Source organism: Eurytemora carolleeae, unplaced genomic scaffold, assembly GCF_000591075.1.
Source record: "Eurytemora carolleeae unplaced genomic scaffold, Eaff_2.0 scaffold284, whole genome shotgun sequence".
In the NCBI taxonomy this organism is placed as follows: domain Eukaryota; kingdom Metazoa; phylum Arthropoda; class Copepoda; order Calanoida; family Temoridae; genus Eurytemora; species Eurytemora carolleeae.
In genome coordinates, this window is record NW_019396564.1 from 212,858 (window position 1) to 231,115 (window position 18,258).

At 31.6% G+C, this 18,258-nt stretch overlaps 1 protein-coding gene and 1 long non-coding RNA gene across 2 annotated transcripts; one reads left to right on the forward strand and one right to left on the reverse strand.

The window, feature by feature from the left end:
- The first annotated feature begins 1,109 nt into the window (after positions 1-1,109).
- On the forward strand, positions 1,110-14,365 carry LOC111705576 (mucin-6). Its single transcript, XM_023478166.1, has 13 exons — positions 1,110-1,151; positions 1,608-1,675; positions 3,381-3,440; positions 5,168-5,252; positions 6,106-6,177; positions 7,966-8,118; positions 8,529-8,583; positions 8,692-8,739; positions 9,719-9,805; positions 10,955-11,036; positions 11,759-12,345; positions 12,406-12,442; positions 13,430-14,365. Exons 1-13 carry the CDS (start codon positions 1,110-1,112, stop codon positions 14,151-14,153), a joined length of 2,100 nt encoding a protein of 699 aa, XP_023333934.1. The 3' UTR covers positions 14,154-14,365.
- LOC111705562 (uncharacterized) lies at positions 7,150-7,853 on the reverse strand. Its single transcript, XR_002766041.1, has 2 exons — positions 7,312-7,853; positions 7,150-7,255 (listed from the first exon to the last, which is right to left on the reverse strand). It is a non-coding gene; the product is annotated as an uncharacterized LOC111705562 (long non-coding RNA).
- Positions 14,366-18,258: the final 3,893 nt, after the last annotated feature.

The window sequence follows — 18,258 nt, forward strand, 5'->3', positions numbered from 1 at the left end:
CTGTTTGAAAAATGTTTATTTGTCACTGCTGTATGAAAAATGTTTATTTGTCTCTGCTGTTTGAAAAATATTTATTTGTCTCTGCTGTTTGAAAAATGTTCATTTGTCTCTGCTGTTTGAAAAATGTTTATTTGTCTCTGCTATTTGAAAAAATGTTTATTTGTCTCTGCTGTTTGAAATATGTTTATTTGAAAAAACGTATAGAAATCAAAATTGGAATAAAGCCATCTTTATTGAATATACAGGGTTACCCATAAAGAATGAGACTTTGGAGACGACTGTATGGAATTTATACTGTCTGTTTACGTATATTTATAGGTTAAACTTTTATCTTTCTTTGATAAATCATTAAATAAGCCATACAACGACTGTATTTAACCCTAAAAAGGCTGCGGGGTCTGAATCTATCTATCGCCTGGGGGGGGGGGGGCGTTTGGCACCCTCCCTTTAAAATAGGTCTTAGAGAATAGGTATAAGATTGAAATGCATGTTCATAGCCCAATTTTTCAAGGCCAGCTCAAGGAATAAAAATATTCCGATAACTTTAATAGTTTGGGTTAAAAGAATACCTATAAAAAGGTAAAAAAAATAAAAAAAAATATTTGTTTTGGTTTAAACAAATATCAAAAAGTGTGACACATGCTTTTACATGCATTTTTTAAGGGCTTTTAAAAAATATAGTTTTAGATCTGTGCTTTAGTCACAAAAAAAGTAATGGGCTATTTTAGATTTTTTTTCACAGACCGGACTTTTTTTCTGCCCTGTACCCTACCCTATAAATAAAAAATACTTTTTTAACAAAAAATCCTGTAAATTACTATTCGATCTTTAAACTAAAAGAAAGTCTCAGCAAATTCACAAATGTATCTGATGACATCACACAACTACAGATATTTAAAACAAATCAGTAGCTCCACCTTTATGGACATTATAAGAGTGTAAATTTAAATCTTTCCTTGGATGGGCCGACTATTACGCCAAAAAACGGATACCAATTTGATCACTTTCAAGTGCGTAGCAGCTTTATTCATAAAACACCACAGCTGGAGACTCCAACGACAGCATATTTTAACCCAGGTTCCTAGAGTTTCAAAATACGTTTTAAGAACATGAAACCCGAACTCTGCCAAAACCGGGTTTCAGGAAACCGGGTCTCGTAGCGAGTTTTATAATTTTCTTAAGTTTTGCACTCTGGGCGGTAAAGTAAACACAAGACGGATGTCACAGCCTGACATGGGATCCATCTTTCACATAAAAATGAATGAAATATTTAAGTCATAGGAAACTATTATGTGAATTATGAAAATTTTGAAAATTTAAATGCTTTGAACCTCCTCGGATACTACAGAAACACTGATGCATCTATTCTTGTTTACAAGCAACGCCCAGAGAGAACTGGTTTAAATATGTACGCAGAGAATACACAACAGCAAATAACTTTCCTTTCCTTATTACCTTGGGTAAACATATCCCTTATCCGATTTTACAAGTCCAGCTCATAAAAAATGAACTGTTATCTTAAGTGGGTTTAAAAATTCAAAAGTGCGTGAAAAAATGTAAATCAATTTAACATCTTGAAGTTTAATTTTATTCTCAAATAATATCAGATATGTTTCACCTACCCTGATGCTAGCTGGGTGTGTAGAGAGAACCAAGAAGTGAAGGAATGTGACAGGTTCAGAATTATTTTTTTACACAGAAAAATAAAAATGTTCTCTAACAAGTTAGGGCTTGGCAAGATGTTATGATTGGCTTTTTTAAAAAACGTTTATTGCAGTTGTGAAAATGGAGTTTATAACACAGTAATACTGCGTAATTATTATTGAATAAGATGTTTCTCATGCAAAAATATTAGTTGCATTTTTTTTAAACACTAAACCTATTATTTTCATATCATACATACTGATACCACAGTTAAGCCCTACATCGAAAGAATTCATCAAATGTTGTATTCTTCACTTTCTGATAATGGAATGTTACAGATATTTAGTTTCTTTAATTAAATGGTTTTATGGAGCTCTTTAAAACTGTTGCCGCATATTCATGGCTATTAATTTATTTTCGCAAATAGTTAGATTTACGTAAAACAGTATAAAACCCATTAAAAAACTGTCAAGACGACATTTGTTAAATTCTTACGATGTATGGCTTATTTGGGGGTTTAACTGTAGTAAAAAGGTCTGGGAACCTCCAAGAAAGACGACATATCATATAAGAAATGAACAAATTATATAGATCTATCTATATATAAATTTGGCTTGTCTGTTTGTATCCAATAAACGTCAAAACGGCTGAACCGATCAGACCCAAATTTTTTGTGAAACATTACGTGACCACAGGGAAGGTTTATGAATGATAAAATTAAAATAAAATGTGTTTTAAAGGTTTTTAATTTTGTAAAAATTTTAAATTCTTGAAAATCCGCGAATTTTTTTTTAAAAATCCGCAAAATATTTTTCTTCTTTGTTTTAAATGTAAACAAAAAGAACATGTTCACAATTTAAATAGAAGATGGGCACGAAGCGCCCTAAAAGCCTAGAAAGAAGGGCGCGAAGCGCCCTGAATTTCTAGTATGTATATATAAATATTGCATTAATTTGTTCCTTGAAAAAAAAAAAATTGTTAAAATTTATTTTAATTCAATAAAGTAGATTATACAAACTTTTTTAACCCTATTACTGCTAAAGGGGGGGGGGGTCAATTCGACCCCCCTCCTGTAGTTTTGTTTTACATAACTTAAAAAGTATTGCAGTCTGAGGTTGTTGAAATTTTCTAACTTTTCCTTTTTACCCTTTAGACCTAAAACCATGCTTTTATACGAACTGCCTAATTCCTCAAGCATAATGAACGCTTCCTGTATGACTAATTTTTTCCTTTAACAAACTAAATCTGTCAGAATTTGATAGTTTTTTACTTTCCCTAATTACACATCAGGTTATTTAAAAATTTTGCGAAATTTTAGCATATTAGAAATGACATGGTCAGGGGCAAAATAAATATCAATTTTGCAAATTTAAAAATTTATTCGCAGATTCTAAAAGTAAAGAGTAAGAGCTTTCTAATAATGTATAATTTGTCAAATTTGGACATCAAATATGGGATTTAGAGTATCCTGGTTGACAAGTACCCCAGCAGATATAGCTTTTAATTGTTGATTGATTTGCATTATACTATACTCCCGACCTAATCACACTGCATGCATTGCTCCTGGCCTGGAGTTAATATTGTTTCATTCATAAGACAAGTTTAAATGTTTTTGCTTTTAAAAAAGATAAACACTTAATTTTTTTGACATCAAATTCAGATTTCCGGCTATTTTTGAAGATGTGTGAAAGCACTTTTTATAAACAAAACTTAGAATGTAAGAACAAGTTTTTCAGGGACAGTGTACGACTGGTTGGGCATGAGGAAATCAGGCCAAAAATAGAATGCAAACAAAGGTAAAAGTATAAAAATAGAATGCAAACAAAGGTAAAATTGCAAAAATCGAATGCGAACAAAGGTAAAAGTGTAAAAATAGAATGCAAACAAAGGTAAAATTGCAAAAATAGAATGCAAACAAAGGTAAAAGTGTGAAAATAGAATGCAAACCAAGGTAAAAGTGTAAAAATAAAATGCAAACAAAGGTAAAAATGTAAAACTAGAATGCAAACAAAGGTAAAAGTGTAAAAATAGAATGCAAACAAAGGTAAAAGTGTAAAAATAGAATGCAAACAAAGGTAAAAGTGCAAAAATAGAATGCAAGCAAAGGGAAAAGTGCAAAAATAGAATGCAAACAAAGGTAAAAGTGTAAAAATAGAATGCAAACAAAGGTAAAAGTGTAAAAATAGAACGCAAACAGAGGTAAAATTGCAAAAATAGAATGCAAACAAAGGTAAAATTGCAAAAATAGAATGTAAACAAAGGTAAAAGTGTAAAAATAGAATGCAAACAAAGGTAAAAGTGTAAAAATAGAATGCAAACAAAGGTAAAAGTGTAAAAATAAAATGCAAACAAAGGTAAAAGTGTAAAACTAGAATGCAAACAAAGGTAAAAGTGTAAAAATAGAATGCAAACAAAGGTAAAAGTGTAAAAATAGAATGCAAACAAAGGTAAATGTGTAAAAATAGAATGCAAACAAAGATAAAAGTGTAAAAATTGAGCACAAACAAAGGTAAAAGTGTAAAAATAGAATGCAAACAAAGGTAAAAGTATAAAAATAGAATGCAAACAAAGGAAACAGTGTAAAAATAGAATGCAAACAAAGGTGAAAGTGCAAAAGTAGAACAAACAAAGGTAAAAGTGTAAAAATAGAATGAAAACAAAGGTAAAAGTGTAAAAATAGAATGCAAACAAAGGTAAATGTGTAAAAATAGAATGCAAACAAAGATAAAAGTGTAAAAATTGAGCACAAACAAAGGTAAAAGTGTAAAAATAGAATGCAAACAAAGGTGAAAGTACAAAAGTAGAATGCAAGCAAAGGTAAAAGTGTAAAAGATAACTTAAAACATGTAAATTGTGATCTAAACATAGAGAATAGTACTCACAAAGGTAAAAGAAATACACGTAAAATTTTGATAAAAATCAAAAGTGTAATCATGCCAGAAAATGTAAACAATGGATTTTTCGCAAATGTAAACAATGTTGATGTATATTCAGAAGCCAAAATGTTATCAAAAGTAGAAATGAAAACAACATCGAATTTGTGAACAAAGGTTTTAAAAAAGTACAAAAAAAAGTACGAGGAAAAGCCGAAAAAATGTTACAAAAGATTAAATTGATTTTTATGTGAAAGATGGATTCCATGTCAGGCTTTGACATCCGTCTAGTGTTTACATTACCGCCCAGAGACAGTACATTGCAGTACAAAACATGCGTACACCTCTGAAATAACTTTCCTTGCATTATAACCTTTCCATATGATTCATTCCATTATTATATAATTTCCACAATGCCCACATCCCTTAAATAAAATAAATAATTAAAGTTAAAAATGTAATTTCCAAAATAAAAGTTAATCCTATATATTTAACCTTTTTAAAACTTGAATATTTAATATAACCCTAAAACAACCCTGAGTTTAATTAGAAATACTTATATATAAACCTGCCCTATCTAGGTCTGGTCCCCCTATCTGTATACCTATACAGGGTGTAACCTACTGTAAATATAAACCTGCTCTGTCTAGGTCTGGTCCCCCCATCTGTATACCTACAGGGTGTAACCTACTTGATGTTGAACCTGAATGTGTATCTGCTGATCTCCCAGATAAGGTAAGAGTAGACTATAATATAATTTTGCGGTTCGCAGTTTTTCTGTGGGGCTCATGGCGGCCAAACCTTTCTTCTTTCTTATCATGATCATCGATTTTTTTTGAAATATCCATCTATATAATGCAACACGACATTCATACATATTTTACCTATAGCCGGCCAAACGGCTGGACTGGGTGGCCGAATTTTTTTTTTAACATTTTTTATTATTTAAAAAAAAAAAATTATTCCACGGGCAACGCCGGGCCCTTTAGCTAGTTATTTATATTAGATAATGACCTATTATCTAATCGACAGAAACAGTCGATTTAACTTCCGATCTATCGATTGATTTATTTCATCAGAACCTCAATAATAATAATATGTTCTCGTTAAAAATATAAACTATGAAGTCAAACCTTATAGAAATCCAACGTATAGAAACAGCTACGTATAGCAACAAGGCGTATTTTCCGGGAGAACATTTTTTATATTTTTGAGAAATTAAACGTTTTTGTAATGACGTCATGCAAGTGTACGGAGCGTACACACAATTCGGATAAATTCCTAATACATTATCTTCTGCTTCTGGACTATCTTTGAGGCAACCTGCCAAATATTAGTACCAATTGCTTTTTAATTTTTAAATATTCGCAAATTTACATGAAAAAATAGGAATATCCAATTTCCGGGCAGTAAATGTTTTAATAACATTTTAACACCATATTTCAAACTGACAAATCGGCGCATGTACAAATTATTTTACTTTTCAAGGAACTTAAAGTAATCCATTGTCCATTTACCTTTTCTTAGATCCTTAGATCCTCAAGGAGAAAATTTGCAGTTCAACATTTTGTTTGTGTTTTTTGTTCAGTTGGAGTTGAAGGATGAACTGTGTGAACAGTGTGAAGATGGCAGGAATAAACTTAGAACAGTTGTTGTTCAGGTGCTTTAACCCTATATAGGAGGGAGGGGGGCTAAATCTATGTAAAGACTGGAGTGGCGTCCCCCCACTTTAAAACGACCTTACAGTTTTAATACATTTTTCAAGTTAATTTCCAAGACTAGCTCATTTACAAATCAAATTTGATCTCTTACTTTAAAAGTTCGGTGGGCAAGAATGATTTTTTAATTGGCCGAAAAATTTTGGAAATATTTTAAAAGAAAATTATTGCTTGTGTCAAAGGATAAAATGTGACACATATATTAGTATTCATTTTCAAGGGCTTCCAAAAAATGTTAATTTTGAATCTGTAGCTTGAAACACAAAAAAGTCCTGGGCTATAATTTAAACAAATATACAAGGATCAACCTTTCAACCGTTCTCTACCCTACTCTTTGCATTACAAATTGTTTCAAAAATCTATTTCGTAAAAATCAAAGTCAACGGCTAGAGCAAAACAACTTTTTAGAAATTATTTATTTCCTTATCATCTTTCAAAGACAAAATTTTGCATGATTTAATTAAATCAAACTTTATAGACATGTCGTCATACAGTTTTGTTAAATACAAAACTTATAAGATTTCCTGAACCATAAAAAATATCTAAAATCGGATAAAAAGTATTCCAAACAATGCTTTAAGGCAAAAAAAATGCAAGAATTAATTACAAGTAACGATCTGAAAGCCTTGTCTATGATAATTCTTTTAATTGCATATTTAATTTGGACAAAATGTAAAAAAGTATTGTTGACTTTAAAAGTCAATATGATAAAATAAAAGAGATCTAACGGTATTTCTAATCTTTATTTATAAAAACAAAAGGTTATGAAATATTTTCCCAAGTGGGGCTTAAATTGATTGGTTTAGAAATTAATAAAGAAACTATAGACGAATGTCAGTTAGAAGGTGTTTGTAGAACTTCATGATGGTGATGCAGATCATCAATCTTGACGGCAGGCTTTCTCACAACTAGGCTTAGTCTAAGGGAGAGAGATTGCGGACTTATCCTGTATACAGGATAATGGAAGGAAGTCTGGTTCCGCCCGGATCTCTGGAACATTGCGGAGCGAACTATTGTTACCTTCTCCTGCGGAGCGAACTATTGTTACCTTCTCCTGCGGAGCGAACTATTGTTACCTTCTCCTGTGGGAGGGAGAGATTGCGGACTTATCCTGTATACAGGATAATGGAAGGAAGTCTGGTTCCGCCCGGATCTCTGGAACATTGCGGAGCGAACTATTGTTACCTTCTCCTGCGGAGCGAACTATTGTTACCTTCTCCTGCGGAGCGAACTATTGTTACCTTCTCCTGTGGGAGGGAGAGATTGCGGACTTATCCTGTATACAGGATAATGGAAGGAAGTCTGGTTCCGCCCGGATCTCTGGAACTTTGTGGAGCGCGGAGCTAGGTGTAAGCAGTGTCTTCTGTTGTTGGTTCCGTATCTGAATCATCATCACAAAGGAGCCAGGGTTGAGACGGAGTTGTGAATCTTGTGAGTGTTTTCCGCTGACTGACTGGTGAAGCGGGAGCTAGGTTGAGCGGAGATTTGACATGTGGGGTGTGTTGTATGGCGGAAAAGGATTCTGTGTATTCAGTGTACACACACATCCAGGGAATTAACATCGGCATTTGAGTCGGAACAATCGTCTTCCTTATATTTCGAATTTGTTTTAACAAGTATATATATAAACAGGGAAACAGAAAAAATTTAGGAAAAAAAACCGTTATGCTTGTTAGTTATCAATTGTATTTTAACATAATTTTAAATTATTGTATATTGTTTGCACGTAGGAAAAGGTATGCCTTGACGAAACTCAAACTGTTTGCAATCAGATTCCATCCACTGTACCCAGTTGGTATAAGTACTGTAATCAACCCGTACTCTACACTGGTAAGTACTGTACAGTTGGTACAAGTACTGTAATCAACCCGTACTCTACACTGGTAAGTACTGTACAGTTGGTACAATTACTGTAATCAACCCGTACTCTACACTGGTTAGTACTGTACCCAGTTGGTGTAAGTACTGCAATCAACCCTTACTCTACACTCACCCCGGACTAACCAGAGTTAGAGGCATTCGGTTTCTTCTATTTTAAATCATATGCGTTTTGGTTTATATTTTAACAATATTTAAACTTACGGATTTGTTTGTTTAATACTATTTATTCAAAACGTATATGCCGGCAAAAAAGTATTTTGTAAAAAAGGCTGAACAATTATGTTTAATAGGTCAAATTGTGATCGAAAGTCACAGCTTTCTGGAATATTGACAGAACCGTTAAATTCACGTGCACTGGTAAGCACTGTACCCAGTTGGTACAAGTACTGCAATCAACCCGTACTCTACACTGGTAAGTACTGTACCCAGTTGGTACAAGTACTGCAATCAACCCGTACTCTACACTGGTAAGCACTGTACCCAGTTGGTACAAGTACTGTAACCAACCAGTACAAAAAAAAATGTTCGTTCACCAAAACCATGCCCATCTCTAACCCTTAATACATTTCATATAGGCTCTGATAGGACCCCTGACGATGATTTGAAAGAAGAGAAGCCAAAAGGTCACTATTTTTGCTTAACCATTATGTAGACGTTTTTATATCAATATGATGAAGGCTACTTTTTTATTCTAATTCTAATTTTTTTCAAATTACAGGTTTACAAGTGAACAAAAAGAAGCTGGTATTTATTAGCATTGATTGATTGATACTTCGTGTTTATGTGTATCCATGCTGTTTAAAAGCTTGTTGGAAATAAAAATTGAAACCAAAAGTAGTCTTCCTAGTATTGATATATGCGGAAAATGAAAGGGGGTATAGGCTTACGGCGAAAATAAGCGCCTTTGATTGCGACTAATCTTACGTCTATCTGTTGCGTCTATAAGGAGAAAATTGTTAAAAACGACTCACACCGAAGAACGTAGCGTCCATACAAATTAAAATTAAATAATCAATTTAATTCCAAACAAATCATTCAGATGTTAAAAACTGTAGGCATCGATTAATTTTCGATGCATTCGTATATAGTTAACATTTCATAATATTTTAGATTTTTTTTTAAATAATATTTCACTGGCGCTGGATTTTCGAACATTCCTGGAAAATATGAAAATGTCGTCCTTATTATCAAAAATTCTCAAAACACGAATAAATGTTTTCAAAAGTAACTATCAGATCAAAAAAAAAAAAAAAATATTATGAAATATCAAGTACATATGAATGCGTCGAAAAATTATCGATGATTATTGGTTGTAATATCTAAATGAATTGTTTGGAAATAAAATGATTAAATGATTAGTTAAATCGATCCGAGTTGAATGTCGCAACTTTCTGAATTTGTAAGCCATACCCCCTTTCATTTTTCACGAACACTCCCTTTAAAGCATAGATATTATTTGAGGGAAGCTGTCTTCTCAATTTTCTAAATAGATACATAACCTTTAACCTGTGTACAACTAAGAATGAATGATCTATCCTTACAATTGTCTATAGTTTAAAATTGACTATGTTCAATATTGGTTTCTAAATAAATAAATGTCAGGAAGAGATGTGCGTCCAATTGATAATAAAAATATCGGAGGAGCAGATGTTTACTTTGCAAACCAGTTCTTGCAACAACAGAATTTAGGTAAGATTTTAGAATATATAAAATATTACAAATAAAATTTTGAAAAGGACGGCAGATGTTTAAATTTGAAAAGTGCCATGTGCGATACACAACTATGCCAGTTTAAGTTTACATCAATTGTCAAAAAATAATTTACGGAGATATTCATATTTGTCTTGCTGAAAAAAGTGTCTTTAAAAACCATGAGCCATCATTTGCAAGACTTTACAGCGTACACCTTCCCTTGAGGTTCTCAAAACTCAGTTTTCAGACAGAAAAATATAAATAATTCAGTCGTTTATCATCGGACAAAGGTCTGAAAGGTATCCTTGTGAATCTAACATTCCACTCTGTCATCGTCTCGTAAATTGACAAGTTCCGATTTTTAAGATAATTTGGGTAATGGATCTCTAAATAAGATATTTTCAAAACTTAATGATTAATATTTAATAAAATTAACTTAGGATAGAAAGCTTTATTACTCCAATACGCTGCAAATCTTAAATTGGTCATCAAGATAAATCTCTGTCTACCCTGGGCTGGGAACTTTAGAATGGGATACCTTTAATCCCGTCTGCTTAATCCAAATATCCAATGTGAACACTTTTAATTTTTTTTGAAAATAAGAGAGTCCATCCCGCTTCTGTATATTAATCTGAAATGGCGCGCAAAATTTCAAACTTCCCGGCTTCTGATACGCGACTCTGATTGGTTGAATTTTATACACTTTTCAGGGATATAAGTACAATATTAAGTTAGTCTTGAGATTAAGAGAAAGTGAAGATCAGAGTATTGATCTCGATATCCACTATTCTAAAGTTCCCAGCTCTGATTGGTTATAATTGTACAGGGTTACCAAAAAAGATGAGACTTTATAGAAGATTAAACTAACTTTGGTTATTTTTATTTCTTTCATCGACAGAACAAGAAGAACTTTCAAATTATAAAATTAAAAAGCTTTAGTTCATCATTAAAGTTTCATTCTTTATGGGTAACCCTGAGGCCGAATTTAAAGAATTTGAGCCGCGGCTCAAATATCGTTGGTTCCACTAAAAATCGTATTCTATGTTTCAAGATTTAAGCTGGCGCTCAATTAAAACCTGTTTTTGGTGGATTTGAGAGGTGGCTTAAATTCATTAAATTCGGATACTGTAATAATATCTTTATAAGGAGATAAACCTCTCGGACAGATTGAAGTTTCTGAAACTACTCTTGCTGGCCCTTATATCACAGAATACAACCTAAATCCAAGGTTAATAATTTATGAAAAGTATCCATCTATCTTTTTACATCCATATTTTGTTATTTTCATACAGTTGGACCTATAAAACTGTGTGGCACACGCACTACAATTATACGCAAGTTATAAATGTCATATTAAACATGAATCACAGTAATTGTGCATTGTTATAGACCAAAATATCTTAATAAACTTATTGCTTATCAGGCTACTGGTAAAATTTGACAACATGTAAAACACTTAAATGTTGTTTCCCTTAAATATTTATTATTGTATGCGTCCGCTATATGTACAGGGTGTCCGAATAAACATGGGAATTCAGTGACGAATTCGATATCGTCTTTTTAAATAATTCTTTGATTTAGTATAGTGATACCCTCTCAGAAAGCTCTAATCTGTGACAGTTTTGTGTGCTTTGTTCACATTTTGTTTGTTTATTGTATGTACTTAGTAAAACAAGAAAATTGCTGCATACAAACAGAGTAAACTTGTCCGTGTTCACTGTTCATCTTGCGGAGACATTATAGACACATCTTTAAGTCTTTTACCCTTTTCATAAAATAAACCCTATCAGTCATAATAATATTATGGCTTTCGAAATCATGTATTATTACAATGCTAATTCATAACAAAAACGATATCGAATTCGTCACTAAATTCCCATTTTTTTATTTAATTATCTACCTGAGCAGTGAGCCTATCTAAAATATTCTAAATAATATTCTATTTTAAAGATTTTTTAATCGACCTACTCCACAACCAGTGACAGCTGCTGCTTCTACAACACAATCAAGACCTACTCCACAACCAGTGACAGCTTCTGCTTCTACAACACAATCAATACCTACTCCACAACCAGTGACAGCTGTTGCTTCTACAACACAATCAATACCTACTCCACAACCAGTGACAGCTGCTGCTTCTACAACACAATCAAGACCTACTCCACAACCAGTGACAGCTGTTGCTTCTACAACACAGTCAATACCTACTCCACAACCAGTGACAGCTGCTGCTTCTACAACACAATCAATTAAATCAACAACTTTAGCTTCTGGAACAGCATTATCACATTCGTCTACTGAAATATCAAACGTAGATTCAGCCGGAAACTCATCATCGTCTACACAAATATTATTATCAGATTCAATAACTGTAACATCATTCACAGACCTATCTTCTGAAACACCTTCAGCAGTGGCCAATGTACAACAATTAGTTGTAAATGCTTTGCCAATCTCAGAAACGGAAGAAGATCTTTTGGACTACGGAGATGCCAATTCAGGAATTAATTTTTTAGATCAGCTTCTTTACGATACAGGTATACAATTACATTTTTTAAACTTTAATTTTCAACTTTTACTGATTCTAATTTTGTAAGGTGTAGCTGACAACGATGATATTCCTAGCTCGAGCAGGTTGGAATTATTTATAAACCTATACAATATAGCTTTCCGTTCATATATATATATATTTATATGTGCATATTAATATATATATATATATATACAGTGTCTGAATTTAATGAATTTGAAAAATCCGCCAAAAAACGGTTTCAATTGAGCGCCGGCTTAAATCTTGAAATAATAAATACGATTTTAAGTGGAACCAACCATATTTGAGCCATGGCTTAAATTTAAGCCGTGGCTCAAATTCTTTGAATTTGGCCTCAGGGTGAGTAAAAAAAACAGGAATTATTAATGTTTTAGGCAACATTTTCTAAATTTTTATTTTATATATATATATTGTGATAAAATAAATTTAAAAATATTTTTTGAACATAAAAAAACCCCCAAAACCCAAAATATAATTTCATTAAAAATTGAATGAGATATAAGTATAACAAAATATGTAACCCAATTATTTCCATTTTTGAAGTGATAACAGTTCTAAGGTTACAATTTGACAACTTTTGTTGAAAACATCGTTTAATGCTTTATTATCATGTGTAAATTTTTGTCTGTACCAGGGCTAAATTCATAACTAACGGTCTCAGGCCTTTCAGTCCTCCACCTAATTGTAAAAATGTATAATTAATTTCAAAATACTTTTTTATCTAAATATTTTTATTTCGGATCTAATAAACTTGTTTCAGGCCAATAAAATAAATAAATGCACGGTAATATTACCAACTACCATGTTTGTTGCAGTTTTAAATATCTGTCAACTGTTATTTCTAAAGAATATTGGCAATACTATGTTAATAAACATTTGGCTCAGTTTTTTTTGCTCTTAAATTTTGGTCGCTTTGTAAGCCAGAATTTAAAAATGAGGAGTAGTATTTAATTTTAATCACGAGTTTCGAATTAATTATTATTGAGAAATCTCTTTTCAAAGTGGGATATTTAATTGAAGTTTAAATTCTTTATAGAAGTTTAAAATTTAGATAATTAAAATGTGTTTAGTGGATCCCTGTCTTTTTCTTCAGAGGAAAGTTCTTCTGCTTTGGGATTAGAAACTACATTCTCCAACGAAGATTTGACAATCATTTCAACACTCATTGACAATTCAGCTTCAGTTAAACCTAGTGTTGAAAATACAAATTCAGTTCTTAAACCTATTTCAGCAAGCACAGATTCAGTTCTTGAACATAGCTCAGCAAGCACAGATTTAGTTCTTGAACTTAGTTTAGCAAGTACAGAACCATTTTTTGAGCATGTTTCAACCAGTGCAGATCCTACATCGTATTCAAATCTTGAAGTTCCTCCTAATAACGATATTCAAGAGTTAAAAAACGATATTCTTGGGGAAGATGATAATAATGAAGGTTTTGAGTATGTAGTATCAACTGGCAGAAATATTATTGAAGCGTCAAATTTGAATAATTTTGAAATTAGCAATCCTAATAATGAATATTTACCCTTCAGCAATGATTTTGGGATTGCATATAAAAATAATGAATTTGGAGTTGTTAATATTAACAATGATTACGGAACATCAAACAATGAAAATGGCGTCAGCAAAATCTTTGAAAAAAATCGAACAAACAAAGATGTTGTATTGGTGAATGCCGCGAACTGGAAAAGTTACGAGCACATGTGCAGATCCATTGAAAACAAGAAAGATCGGGCTCGGTGTAGAATTATCACATGTTTTAACAACAGTACAGACTGTTTCTTTCCTAAGTAAACTTTTATGGAAAATTGAAAGCTAAGAAAAATGTATCAGTTTTTTTAAAGATCAAGTGCTAGTTGTGTATTTAGAATAAAATCATATATAAACTTATCTATCCCACTGCCACCAGTATTCTTTAAATATTAAAAAATGTATTAAAAACACGAATATGTATGATCGATTATTATATCAGTAGTAAATTTTTCAAAATAAAAACGTACATTTTTCTTTTGTAAAAGGCACAGAAAGTGCAACAATAGTTCCAACTACCTAAAAAACCTCACTACCCTACTAACCTGAAAACCTTAAAATACCAAAGTCTCTTATAGGTATAGATATTAATAGGTATTTTTAACTGTAAATACGTATGCTCAACTTTTGGGTAAAGAACTTACGTATATTTACAAAAGTTGTAATTTTTTTAGAGTTTGAAAGTTTGATGCAAACCTAAAAATACGTATATTTTCGTAAATTTCATACCAAGAAATTTTTCAAAGTTTTTAGGTTTCTATTTTACGTATTTTTTAGGTTTTTTTTTTACTTAAAAAATAGTAATTTTTAGAGTTTAAAAGTTTGATGCAAACCTAAAAATACTTATATTTTCGTAAATTTCATACCAAGAAATTTTTCAAAGTTTTTAAGGTTTTTATTCCACGTATTTTTTAGAGTTTTTTTTACTTAAAAAAATAGTATTTTTTTTAGAGTTTGAAAGTTTGATGCAAACCTAAAAATACGTATATTTTTGTAAATTTCATACCAAGAAATGTTTCAACGTTTTTAGGTTTTTATTTTACGTATTTTTACTTATGTTTAGGGTTTCTCTTTACTTAAAAAGTTGTATTTTTTTTTAGTTTGAAAGTTTGATGCAAACCTAAAAATACGTATATTTTCGTGAATTTGTGTCAATATATTCACGAAACCTCAACTGCACAAAAATGCATTCTTAAGTTAGAATATGAAAATATTTTGTACTCTTTTTAAGAGAATTGTTCTGCAAGAAATTTAATGCAAACATTTTGAAAAACGCAATGTTTCAAAATTGCTATCATTTTTGAGTAAATTGATGTTTTCATTAGAATCAATGTCAGTAAATTCTCAATTTTTTGATAAATAGAAGTTTTACTTTGACAGACTTGTAACAGGTAAAATGGCAATTGTATAAATTATGACACATATTGAATATGTAAAATTGTTGAAAATACAGACAAAATGCATATATGAATGTTGATTTAGATGGATACAGATGATGATGTGAATTTCTGTAGACAGTATATTGGATTGGATTGAAAATAATTAATATCAATGAATATGGATTTAAGCAATTTGTGGAATTAGTTGTATAGAAATGAAGGAAGGAGTGTATTCAGGAATTTGTTCCGGGTGGAGCTCAGCACCTGTTGGGGTCTGAAAACCCCTGATTTCAATAGAGTTCACTGGTCCAGGGGGGGGGCTTAGCTCTCATCCCCCCCTGACTACGCCTTTGAACAATGCGAATGCAAAATTATATAGTCCACTTCTTAACATTTTATTTTAGAGCTTGAACAATACGTATTTTAGAGCTTGAACAATACGTATTTTAGAGCTTGAACAATACGTATTTTAGAGCTTGAACAATACGTATTTTAGAGCTTGAACAATACGTATTTTAGAGCTTGAACAATACGTATTTTAGAGCTTGAACAATACGTATTTTAGAGCTTGAACAATACGTATTTTTAAAAGGTAAAACCTAAAAATTCCAAAAATTAAGAAATGTTAGGATTTTTTCAAACCTAAATCTATGTATAGGAAAAACCTAAAAAATCCTGATTTATTGGATTTTTTAGGTTTGTTTACATACATATTTTTATGTATGTCAAATACATAGTTTTACAGATATTCAATACGTATTTTTACATACAGGTAAAACCTATAAATTCCTGATTCATTTGATTTTTTAGATATTTTACATACGCATTTTTACGTTATTCATATACGTATTTTTACAGTTATTAAATACCTATTTTCACGTATAGAAAAAAACCTAAAAATTCCTGATTCATTGGATTTTTAGGTTTTTTAAATAAGCATTTGTCAAATACGTATTTTCACCAAAGAAATGGTTTTGAAAATACATGTCATATGTATGGAAAATGCGTATTTTTACGTATTCCTAAACCTAAAAATATGTATATATACATATGTCATACATATTTTTAAGTTTTTGGGTTAGTAGGGTACCCCTTCCAGAACTAAATTTGAATATACACATTGTGCATACAGCCAATCTTGAATTTCAAAGGTTTTCAATATTATTTAGCAAAATCATGCGTTTCTGCACTGTACAAACGCCCATGCAAAACACACTTGATAAAAAATTCAGAACTGCATGCTTTTTCCGTGCCCCTGTGTGTTTTCATTGGAATATTTTTTTTAAACATGCAGTCCTGAATTTTTTATCAAGTGTGATTTTCAAGCGTGTTTGCACAGCACAGAAACGCATGATTTTGCTAAATAATATCATATTTGTATAATGAAATCAATCCTGTGCATTTGAGACGCAGAATTGCGTTCTCTTTTGAGAATTGAATTTGTATTTGTGGATCAGAGAAAAAAACCATATTCTGTAAAAAACAGATTCTTTTACCAAATTATTTAGCCACCACGCCTTTAATATTCATTTTACGGACACGCCCTTTTTGTAATACTGATTTTTTTATCATGTGTCATTTTCATGCAATTATGCAGCGCCGCAGAGGCGCACGGTTTTAAAAAATAAAAAGCAAACTTTTTTTAACTTAAAAATTTATTTTAATTAAATTTTACAATATTTTTAAATTTCTTCTCAGATAAAAACCAAACAAAATAAAACTTTTTGAGAGAGATGAATCTTTGAACATGAAAACGCATAGGCGCACAGAAGAAAGATGTGGTCCTGATTTTTTTATCATCTGTCATTTTTATGCGTTTATGGGCGGTGCACAGGCGCATTGTTTTAACAAATAAAAAGAAAATTTGAGAGAACTGAATCTTTGCAGTTAAAAAATATTCGAATAAAAACGCACAGGCGCACGGAAAAAAAACATGCAGTCCTGAATTTTTTATCAAGTGTGAATTTCATGCCTGTTTGCGCAGCGCAGAAACGCATAATTTTGCAAAATACTATCATATTTGTGAAATGAAATCCAAGTTTTTAAGAAAGTTGAAAGATTGAAATGGAAACGCACAGGCGCATGAAAAAAACATGCAGACCTGAATTTTTTGTCAATTGTGTGATTTCCATGCGTGTTTGCGCAGTGCAGAAATGCATGATTTTGCTAAATAATATCAAATTTGATAAATGAAATCATAGTTTTTAAGAAACTTGAAAGATTGGAATGGAAACGCACAGGTGCACGAAAAAAATTATGCAGTCCTGAATTTTTTTGTTATCCATAATATCATATTTGATAAATGGAATTAAAGTTTTTCAAAAAGTTGAAAAATTGGAATGGAAACGCACAGGCGCACAAAAAAAAACATGCAGTCCTGAATTTTTTATCATAGTGTGATTTCCATGTGTCTTTGCGCTGTGCAGAAATGCATGATTTGCTAAATAATATCATATTTCTGAAATAAAATCAAAGTTTTTAAGAAACTTGAAAGATTTGAATGGAAACGCGCACAGGCGCACGAAAAAAAACATGCAGTCCTGAATTTTTTTATCAAGTGTGTTTTTCATGCATTTTTGCGCAGTGCAGAAATGCATGATTTTGCTCAATAATCATATTTGATAAATGGAATTAAAGTTTTTAAGAAAGTTGACATTATTGGAATGGAAACGCTCAGGCGCACGAAAAAACATGCGTCCTGAATTTTTTATCAAGTGTGATTTTCATGTGTGTTTGCGCAGCGCAGAAATGCATGATTTTGCTAACTAATATCATATTTGTGAAATGAAATCAAACCTGTGCATTTGAAACGCAGAAAAGTTCTCTTTTGAGAATTGAATTTGTATTTGTTACAGCCGTTTTTCTGAGTTAACCAAACCAAACCAACTGCCGCCGCGTGACGCGTCCGTACAGAATCTCTTTATGAAAAGTTTTCGTAAGTCTGATATACGTGTATGACATAATCATAAATGAGTCATAAACTAGCTCGA

Excerpts from the sequence above, each read along its gene's own strand:
- LOC111705576 (XM_023478166.1), top strand. The coding sequence starts at position 1,110 with ATGAAACCCGAACTCTGCCAAAACCGGGTTTCAGGAAACCGG. Across the intron at positions 6,178-7,965 it reads TTAGAACAGTTGTTGTTCAG|GAAAAGGTATGCCTTGACGA; the intron begins GTGCTTTAACCC and ends GTTTGCACGTAG. Across the intron at positions 8,584-8,691 it reads TCAACCCGTACTCTACACTG|GCTCTGATAGGACCCCTGAC; the intron begins GTAAGCACTGTA and ends CATTTCATATAG.